The sequence below is a fragment of the Elephantulus edwardii genome, unplaced genomic scaffold (genome assembly GCF_000299155.1).
Source record: "Elephantulus edwardii isolate Elephantulus edwardi_28Jun2011 unplaced genomic scaffold, EleEdw1.0 scaffold00168, whole genome shotgun sequence".
Taxonomy (NCBI): domain Eukaryota; kingdom Metazoa; phylum Chordata; class Mammalia; order Macroscelidea; family Macroscelididae; genus Elephantulus; species Elephantulus edwardii.
Genome location: NW_006399918.1, coordinates 1,683,749 through 1,694,426, shown reverse-complemented (window position 1 = coordinate 1,694,426; position 10,678 = coordinate 1,683,749). Strand labels below are relative to the sequence as shown.

The window sequence follows — 10,678 nt, the reverse complement described above, 5'->3', positions numbered from 1 at the left end:
AAAAAAAAAAAAAGAAGATGGTTGATTGTTCTCCTGCAAAGCTGCTGATGGATTTGAACTTCCAGAGAGGCACTGCCTTTGGGTTAGCAGTGCAAACATCTAGGGACTATATCACAAGACCAGCATGTAGAAATACTGTCTGCCAGACCTATGTCACAGTAGACTGAGTTCATTTAGATAAACTATATTTTTTTTTATTCTGAAATCTTCACATTTATTTTTTCTCTATCAGTTTATTTACAAAATTCAAATACAAATTTGAATAAATTCTTTCCGTTTCCCTCACACACACACACACCCCCCGTCAAACTGTACAACCCAATGATTAATGCCCTCCTGCCCCCTGCACATCCACGGATCCCTCTTCTTCCAGCCTCTCCCACCCATCCTGAATCCTTATACTCATTCTACAATAACAGTTTTATACAGTATTTATCCTTGTGGGACTGAGTTAGTTCATTCAGCATCACATGCTCTCCAATCCTTCCCAAGTTAGGTAATAATTGACAAAGTTATTGCTCCTGCATGCTGCATAGTATTCCATTTGGTGAATGTACCATAATTTCTCAATCCATTTGTTGTGGTTGGACATCTGGGCTGTTTCCTTGTTCTTGCGATGGTGAACAATACTGCTATGAACATGGGTGTAAAACTCTCAGTTTGTGCCTCAGTTCTCATATTTACAGGGTATATTCCAAGTAGTGGAATAGTTGGGTCATATGGAATTTTTATATTCAGTTTTTTGATGATGCACCAAACTGCCTTCCAGAATGGTTGCACCATTTTACAATCCCACCAAAAATGTATAAGAGTTCCTTTCTCACTACAACCTCTCCAACATCTATTACTTGCTGCCCTGCTAAATTTTACCTCTCTTACTGGAAGGAGATGGTACCTCATTGTACTTTTCATTTGCATCTCTCTTATTGCCAGTGATTTGGACATTTCTTCATGTGTCTGTTTGCCTTTCAAATATCTTCCTCTGTGAAAATTCTTTCCATGTCTTTGCCCATTTTGTAATTGGGTTATCAGTCTTTTTCTTGTGGGGACCCAGGAGTATTCTGTAAACTCTTGTCTGAAGGAGAGGAGTGAATTGGGGTGGGGGGCAAGGAGAAAAGTGCAACAATAAATGAATGAAAACCCTAAGTCTCTGTAAATTTTCATTAAAATTAAAAAAAAATAAAAATTTAAAAAAGACTCTTGTCTGAGATGATATTGCCAAACGTTTGTTCCCAGTCTGTCCAGGATATGCCTAGAGTGCCTTAACTGTTTTCCACATCTTTTACCTTCATCTCTTGAGCAGACAAGAGCTGATTTCTTGGGAGCCTAAGGTCCTGAGTTACGCACCATCATAAGAACTATGAGAGAATAGAAAGAGAGAGGCCATTAAGGAGAATGGAAACATGAAATGGGATAGTGGGTAGAGGGACTTGGGGGGAAAAAACAGACGTGGAAGAGAAGGTAGATAGAGGAGACTTACCAACGTCGACGTTTCCTAATCAAACAGAGCAGACTTGTGATCAGAAGAGCAGACACCAGTACTGCAAAAATGATTAATGCCACTGAGACAGGGCTCCTATCATCTGTGGAAATCACAGAACATCTGTCACCACTGGGCATCTCCTTACTTCAAGTGTCTGCCTTTTCTCCCTCTCCCTCATTTAAAACCCTCACTCCCATTCCTCCAAAGCTCATATTCCCCATGTTTTCTTAGGGTTTGTGCTCCCTAATTCAGTTCACTTAAGAGTCTATTAGCACATGATAAAAAGAAAAGGCTTTTCCCCCCCCTTCTTCTCAATTTTTAAAATATATTTGTTAATCTTTCTAAAGTGTCCTTCTGCTATGTATTAAATGGTGTTCTCCAAAAATGTGAATTGGTATCCTAACTCCTTTACTAGTGCATGTCTTCCTGTTTGCAGAGTGTTTTCTTTGTTATGTTAAGAAAGCTGTATCAGTGTATGGGTGTGTCCTTCACCTAATCACTTCTGAATCAAAAGGAGCTGCCCAGTCAGACAATGACAAGGAAGCACAAATAAGGGAAGATGGGTGTCATAGGGGAATCACCAAGACCCTAGGAAGCTGGAGCTACAGACGTGGAGTCAAAAGATAGTCAGCCTTCCCCTACAAAATGCCCTAAATTCAGACTGCTAGTCGTCTCATTTATGAGAAAATAAAAGTCTGTTCTTTAACGTCACCCTCTATGGGATTTGTGTTAACAGCTGCATTAATGAACTAGGGCCCCTTCCTCCAAGGGGATGAAGTTCTGCTGGGATTATTTAGATGATCCCTACTTCTGGGTATCTGTGTCCCTCCTCATTTTTTGGTTTTTTGGTTTTATTTTGGTTTTGGGGTTTGTTTGGGTTTTTTTTTTTGGTGATTTGTTTTGGGTTGTTTTTGTTGGGTTTTTTTTATATATAAGGAACAAATTATAACAATCCTTTTGCATTCCTGGTCCTCATTTGCCAGTTGCTTGTATGTGGAATTTCTTTCTTCTATCCTTCCTGGTAGAGATCCTTCTCCTCAAAGCTCCTTTATCTTGGGTTCCTCAAATTCCATCCCAGGAGAGCCTGTCCCTTTCCCAGCTCCTGCTCCTTCACCAGGGACATGCCCGTCCCCTTCCTCCCATTTCCAGCCTGTCCAAGTTCTTTCTCACCCCAGGAGAGGACAATGTCTCGGCCACCTAGACTGCTGTGCTTCACTCTGCAAGACAGGCCAGCAGTCTCTCCAATCTCCACATTGAGGGTGACTTGGAGATACCAGGTACCATCAGCATTGGGCAGGACGTCACTTCTCTGTGTGGCCGGCTCTTCCTGCTCCCCTTGCATCCACATCACCCACACAGGCTTTGGGTAGAATCCTGAGACATGGCACACCAGCAACAGACGGTCAGGACCAGGAGAGGGGCCACGGGACAGCCAGGCCTCGGGCTTCTCTGTAATGAAAAAGGATAAAATGAAAAGGTCATATTATGTGGACTCTATTTTCTTCATTAGAAGCTCACATCTTTTATCAGGTTTACTTACTTCCACTTTGAGAGAAGCCTCTCATAATGTTAATCCATTCCATTTGTGTGAACTTCTCTGGGAAAGTATTTCCTGATACTCCCTCTCCTTCACCCTCCTCAATTCGGAATAGTATTTGGAAAGTGGTCATAATCATTATTTACATTTGAAAAACAAGGCATAAAATATATTTATATTACAACCAGTTAGGAGACCCCAGAATCATGTCACAGACCCTCCTTCACCCTTGTAGATTCATACAATATGTTCAGCTACAATACAAAATGTTTTAACAAATGTAGTATGATTCTAGCGTTGCTTTGTTTACATATCTTCTTATCCTCCCTCTCAATCATAAATGCTGACTGCCTTTGTTGTTGTTATGTGCTATAAAGTCTCCTGTGATTCATAGTGACCCTATGTACAACACCTCTGAACCCTGCTCTATCCTGAGCCAATTTATTTTCTCTGACACACCTACCCCCATTACCCTATTCACTGAATCAATCCATCTCATTGAAGGTCTTCCTCTCCTGCACTGTCCCTCCACCATCTCAAGTATGACGTCCCTCTCCAAGTACTGGTCCCTCCTTAAAACATATCCAAAGTAAGTCAGATGAATCTTCAGAATCCTTGCCTCCAAGAGGCAGCCTGGCTTCACCCTCTCCAGGAGGAACTTGTTTGTTCTCTTAGCAGTCCATGGTATATTCAGTACTCTTCTCCACCACCACAGCTCAAAGGCCTCATTTCTCCTTCTATCATCCCTAGTCATTGTCTGACTTTCTGATGCATAGCACATAACTGTGAAGACCATGGCCTGGATCAGGTGCACCTTAGTCTCCAGACTAAGCTCTTCAGTACTCTGGAGAGGTCCCTGACAGCAGATTTTTCAAATGCAGTTCACCTTTTGATTTCCTGGCTCCTGATACCAAAAGTGTTGTTGATCATGGAGCCAAGCAAATGAAAACTGTTAATAATTTCGATCTCTTCACCATCTACTATGTTACTGCCAATTGGATCAGTGGTGAGAATCTTTGTTTTCTTAATGTTGAGCTTCAAGCCATATTTAAGACTACAATTCTTGACCTTCTGTATGATCTGCATAACACAGGTTGTTGATGAGTCTTCCTCTAATCCTGATGCCAGCCACACTCCTCCTCCTAGAGCCCAGCCTCCCAGATGACCTGCTCTGCATAAAGATTGAAAAGGTATGGAGACAGGACACATCCTTGGTGTACACTGTTCCTGATTTTAAACTATGCAGTGTTTCTCTGCTTTGTTCTGATGAGTGCCTGCTGGTCCAAGTATAGGTTTAAGCACAATCAAGTGTTCTAGGATTTCCATTCTTCTCAGTGTTAGCCAGAGTTTGTTGTGATCCACACAGTTAAATGCCTTTGAATAGTCAATGAAACACAGATAGACATTCCTCTGGTACTTCATGCTCTCTCAGCCAAGATCCATCTAACATTAGCTGTAATATCCCTAGTGCCATGATGTCTTCTAAATCCAGCCTACACATTTGGCAGTTCTCTGTTGATGTGCTGTTCCAGTCAGTTTTGGATGATTTTCAGCAGAATCTTGCTTGCATGACATATCAATGATTATTGTTGTTGTTGGTTGCCATCAAGTCAAGTACAACTCATAGCAACCCTATGAACTAAGACCTGAAGCCTTTCTATAACTATCATTGTTTCTCAAAGTTCACAGAGTTTCCAGAGGCGTGTTATTTAGGAAGTGGATGGTACTCCTGCTTCCAATACATTGTTTGATAATTTCTACACTCTGTTGGATCACCTTTCTTTGGAATGGGAACAAATATGGATCTCTTCCAGAGCGTTGGCCAAGTGGTTTTCCTCCAGATTTCTTGACACAGCATGGTGAATGCAGCCAGGACAACATCTGATTGTTGAAATAAATCAATTGGTATGTAGTCAATTACTGGGACCTTATTTTTTGCTAATTCTTTCAGAGCAGCTTGAACTTTATGAGGCTCTTGCTCATAAGCTGTTTCAGGAAATTCTTCTGTGTCAGTCAATTCTTTTTGGTACAGGGCTTCTGTATATTCCTTCCATCTTCCTTTAATGATTCCTGGATCATTTTCTATTCTGCCCAAATCATCCTTAAGTTTTGCAACTCAAAGCTTGAATTTGTTCTTCAGTTCCTTCAGCTTAAGAAATACTGAGTGAGTTCAGCCCTTTTGATTTTCTGACTCTAGCTCTTTGCACATTTCATTAGAATACTTTGTTTTGTCTTCCCATGCTGCCCTTTGAAATCTTCTGTGCAGCTCCTTAATGTCTTGATGTCTTCCCTTTGCTTTGGTGTGTATTTCACCGAATTCACAGACCCAGTAAGTGTTCTGGTGGCCTATTGGTGAGCAAATAAGCTTCAATCCCAAAAGCCCATGGTACGAATCCATCACCTGCTCACGGGAAATGGACAACCTCCTCTTCTGCAATTTATTGTCTCTGAAAACCCGCTGGAGTATCAGCTATGGGTCAGATCAGACTCAACTGTACACAACAACAACAATAACAGTAGGTGTTCTGGTGGTCAAATCTGTAGGGAGCAGCACTGTTAACCCAAAGGTGGCACCTCTCTGGCAGTTTGAATCCACCAGCTGCTTCTCAGAAGAAATATGGGAAATCTTTCATTATATGTATAGTCACAAAAAACCCACTGGAAGATCACTATGAGTCAGTTTCAACTCAAAACTAAAGACTGAGTAAACTAAGTGCTTATCTTGGCTACCAACAACCAAAAGGCTTCCCTGTCGACTAAAAATGTGGTAACCTAACTCTGTAAATGTTTACAGCCTTGGAAGCTCTACAGAGTTCTACTCTTTCCTTTAAAGTCACTATTGTTGTTGTTGTGTGCAGTCAAGTCAGAGCCAACCCATAACTGACCCTCTAGCAGGTTTTCAGAGGCAGTAAATCGCACAAGAGGAGATCGCCCATCTTTCTCCCACAGAGCAGCTGGTGGATTCAAACTGTATGCCTTTGAGATTGTAGAGAAGCTTGGAATCAAACTAGATGGCAAGGAGTTTGGTTTGGTTTGGTTTGGTTTGGTTTGGCTTGGCTTGGTTTAGTTTGATTTAGTATGTAGTCAACCAGTGTCTACAGGAATGGCTGGGTACCTTCATCCTTTATCTATTTTTTCTTGGGCTTTTCTCTTCCTCTGATGTGAAAAAACCAGAATGAAATTACCCTAGAATCCCAGAATAGAGGGCAATGGGGGGGGGGGAGATTTTAGGGGAGGGGTGGATCACACCAATTGACACCACAATGACTATCTATCAAGTTTTTGCACAGTGTTTCAGTAGAAATTCTTTATATTTTATAAAAAAGCCCTGTAGGAGCTCTAGTGGCCTACTGGTAAGAAGCTGTGCTGCAATTCCAAAGACATGTAGTTCGAATGCACCATATATTCCATGAGGAAAGGATAAGCAATCACTGATCTCAGAGGAGAATGCCTGAACCACTCAATAAAATCCTTTCTTTTTTGTTAAAAAGAAAATGTCCTGTAGTTAGTTATAACAGCAACAGTAAAATTGTTATAAACTCAGCTTATATGTATCAAGGCTAAAACAAAAAGGCTAATTTGCTTTGTGAACCTTCTGATCAGAGTATACATTATCACGCAATTACAGCAATGTTTCAAATCACAAACTGCTGCCAATGTTGTTATAGTGGCTGTCACATTTTCTAGTGTTTTGGCTGCAGTATGATGGTAGGGAGCTCTGGTAGCATAATGGTAAGAGTCTGAGCTGCAATCCCAAAGGCACATGGTTCAAATCCACCAGCTGCTCCATGGAAGAAGGATGGGGAATCTCCTTCTGTGCGATTAATTGCCTCTGAAAACCCACCGTGGGTTAGTTCTGACTCGATGGTACAGAACAACAACAATAATTGTGAAAATTAGTATTTGTTTGCCTTTACCAATAGCTTTTTTTAAAAACTGAACTCAACAATTTAACTCAACTCATTGCCAGTGAGTCAGAACCAGCTCATAGCTGACCCACCATTGGATTCCTGAGGTTGTAAATCTCTGGGGAGGAGATCTGAGCTGTCAAAGAAGAACAGCCTTTGGGTTAGCAGCACAATTCGCAATGGACTATACTGTAACAACTGTTGTTGTTGTTGTTAAGTGTTGTCAAGTAGTAGATGACTCATAGCGACCCTATGAACGAAAGACCTGAACACTTATATAACTTTCATCCTTTCTCCAAGTTCACAGAGTTTCCAAAGGCAAGCTATTTCGGAAGTGGATGCCACTCCTGCTTCTAAGCCTGTTTTAATTGGGGAGCTCCACCAAACACTGTCCACAATGGGTAAGCATTATCACATTTGACACACTAGTGTCACAATGTTTAGCATCACTGCAACCACGAGTTACCTCTGTACAGCAATGCAAAGACCAGGGCTATATCACTTAGAAGAATGTTTGACAAAAAAAAAATAATAAAATAAAATAAAATAAAATTAAAAAATAAAGTAAAAACCAGGCCTGGTTAAAACATTAAAACCTGGCTTGGAAGCAGGAGTGACATCCACTTCCAAAACAGCTTGCCTTCGGAAACCCTATGAACTTGGAGAAAAGATGAAAGTTACACAAATATTCAGGTCTTTCATTCATAGAGTCGCTATGAGTTGTCTACAACTCAACAGCACCTAACAATAAGGACGACGATGACAGAGAGCTCTGTTGGCCTAGTGGATAGAAAGTTATGCTACCAAGCCAAAGGTGGGTGATTTTAAGCTGTAGCTCTCAGACTTGGTTTTAATTGTTTTGGGTCAAACATTCTTCTAAGTGGTATAGCCCTGGTTTGTCCATTTGCTGTACAGAGGTAACTCATGGTTGCCGTGAAGCAGAACACTGTTGACAATGATGTGTCAAATGCAATGATGGTTACCCATGGTGGACAGTGTTTCGTGGAGCTCCCCAGTTAAAACAAGCTTGGAAGCAGGAGTGGCATCCACTTCCCAAAATAGCTTGCCTCTGGAAACTCTATGAACTTGAAGAAAGATGAAAGTTATATAAATATTCAGGTCTTTTGTTCATAGGATCACTGTGAGTTGTCTACAACAATAAGTACAATTGTTTTTATGTACCATAGAGTTGGAACAAACTCACAGCTGACTCCCCAGCCAGTTTTCAGAGGCAGTAGATAGCATGGAGATTAATGCCCATCATTCTCCTGGGGAGCACCTGGTGGATTCAAACCATGTAACTTTGGCTGGCAGCTCCTTACCACTAGACCACCAGGAAAAAGTAAAACAATGGTGTCTGCTCAGTTATTAGAATGATATATAATATTGCAATTCAATGTAGAAAGATTTTACAAAACAAGCTTCATTGTCCATATTCATAAGAACTATTACTACATTTGATCCATTATAACTATTTGTCACATTTTATTCTAGGATTAAAATTGATGCTAAACATTACTAAAGATTATGTATGGCCTAGGATGGAGAAGGATATCCGTGGGTGGAGAGGGGATAACAGCCAGCCCTAGCAATACCACAAATAGGGCAGGGCGAGGGAGGGAGACTGACCTTGCTTCTCCAGGTCTGACTTTCCTGCCTGGATGAGTCCACGGACAAACTGGGGGCAGACGTCATTGAAGAGCCACTCCAAGGATTGCTTTGTTCCTTCATCCTGGTTGAGCACTTTACTTGCAGTCTGAACCCAAGATGGGGCCCCTGGAGCAGGCTCCCAAGACGTTTGAAAGCTGATGATTTTGTCTCCTTGATATGCTACATTAAGGAAGTGTTCTGAAATGCCTCCAGAGTGCACCTCACAGCCAGCAGTTAACTGGAACTCAACGGGGTCTGAGGAGAGGTAAAGGGCAGATACCAAAGAAATATTTCAAAGAATAGAAGGACTCAAGGTGAAAAAATTGACGTGAGGGTTATATTGAGAAGGCATAAAGAAAGGAGGAAAAACAGTAGTCAAGTCAACTTCTATGCATAAGCCCCCATGTGTAACACAGAGTATAATTGTTACTGGATTTAGGAAAATAAGAGTGGGAGATTTGAGGACAGTCAGGAAAAGTAGTATTTTGAGAAGTCTCCAGTCAAATACGGAAATCAGAAGAAGGCGCAGAGAAAAAGGAGCTACAAGTGAGGTCACTGTCTCCCAAAACGACTGCTCTGCCCTCCCTCCCCCATCCTCCCCGCCCCTCACGCCTTGGGTACCTGTCCAGTATCCCAACCTCAACTCACAGATTAAGCGCAGCATTTTGACAAATTCCACTATATCCCTTTTGACGCTGATCCGATAAACCTTAAACAGAAGCACCAGGTTCTCCCACTCTTGCTGGCTTAAGTGACCGCGGGACCAGGGCTGCAGGCTTCTGATGTCGTTGGTGTCGTTGTGCCAGCTGTGGGTTTGCACGTCGTCCAGATACGCGGCAAAGTCAGTGCGCATCCAGCTGCTGTTGGCGAAGGACGAAATCTGGAGCACTCGGAAGGTGAAGTTCCCCGTCAGCACTGGGGTCCAGTGGAGGTTTCCGGAGCATAGTAACCAGACAGGAGAAGGGAAAGTGTGTGAAAAGGGAGAATAAACAAAAACCCATGGGTTGGAGAAGGTAGCTGTGTCTGTTACAGAGCCACTCCCAGAGGCCAAGGCTGCAGAAGGTGTGGGCTGCAGATTCCCAGATTCCCAGGCTGGCCGCTCTGTGCGCGCTCGGGCTTCCAAGCCCAGGGGACACCAGTTCCAAAGGACGCCATTGTCAACCTCCTTCATCCAGCCTCCCCCTCACTGCCCCTGCTCACCCCCGCCCCCCGCCCCCGCGAGCGGAGCGCACACTCAGAGCGCAAGCTCGCTTGCCTTTTACTCACCCTCAACACTTCCCCAAACCTGGGGGAGCCCACAGAGCAGCAGAAAGCGCAGCAAACCCATGACGCCTACAGCTCCGTGGGACACCCTTGCTCCTATGGAGTCGGCTTGCCCAGTTATTAACACGGAGAACCTACACCCTGGCTGCCTTCTACGTGTCCGCTTCCGCCCCCGTTGAGACATGCGCCTCCCACAGGTCTCTACTTTGCAGTTAGTTTTTAAAGTTATGGTCTGGAGTCCTACAACAGCTCACAAGCTGCCACTCATGTCAACTTTAAATCTGTTTAGTGAAGAATTTGGAGTCACATGTGGGAAATATTTAGGTCAATTGCTTCAATTTCTAAAGCTAGACTTAAGATAGTACCTGCAGTACAATTCCAACCAGGTTGAAAATGTAAATGAAAAAAGGAAACATGACTGGATTAGCAGTGGGTGTCTCTAGATGGCAATATTATAGGTAATTTGGTTGTTTCATATATTTTTGTTTTCTAGTGTCACATTCCTTTCCACAGATGTAATCAATTTGATTCCAATGCATACCATCAGGCGAAACCCATGTGTATAGCCTGCGTTTATGGTTTTTTATAAAAGGTATTTGCAATGAATAAATCATTGAATGTGCAGAATTCTATCATTCTGTCTCCACCTTTTGTCAACAAGTCCATGTTTTTCAGCTACTCATCCTTCTTTCCTGTTCCCAACTTTTGCATTCCAATCACCCATTATTATCAATATATCCTGATTGCATGTTCGATCCATTTCTGACTGCAGAAGTTGGTAGAAATCCTCTATTTCCTCCTCTTTGGCTTTGGCCAACTGACTGGAAGAGATTGATA

At 42.4% G+C, this 10,678-nt stretch overlaps 1 protein-coding gene across 1 annotated transcript; it reads right to left on the bottom strand.

Moving 5' to 3' along the window:
- Positions 1-1,339: 1,339 nt before the first annotated feature.
- On the bottom strand, positions 1,340-9,905 carry LOC102859085 (antigen-presenting glycoprotein CD1d-like). The gene is made up of 6 exons (XM_006895503.1): positions 9,845-9,905; positions 9,227-9,520; positions 8,558-8,833; positions 2,654-2,932; positions 1,481-1,583; positions 1,340-1,358 (listed from the first exon to the last, which is right to left on the bottom strand). The coding sequence occupies exons 1-6, from the start codon at positions 9,903-9,905 to the stop codon at positions 1,340-1,342; spliced, it is 1,032 nt and encodes a 343-aa protein (XP_006895565.1).
- Between the last annotated feature and the right edge of the window lie 773 nt (positions 9,906-10,678).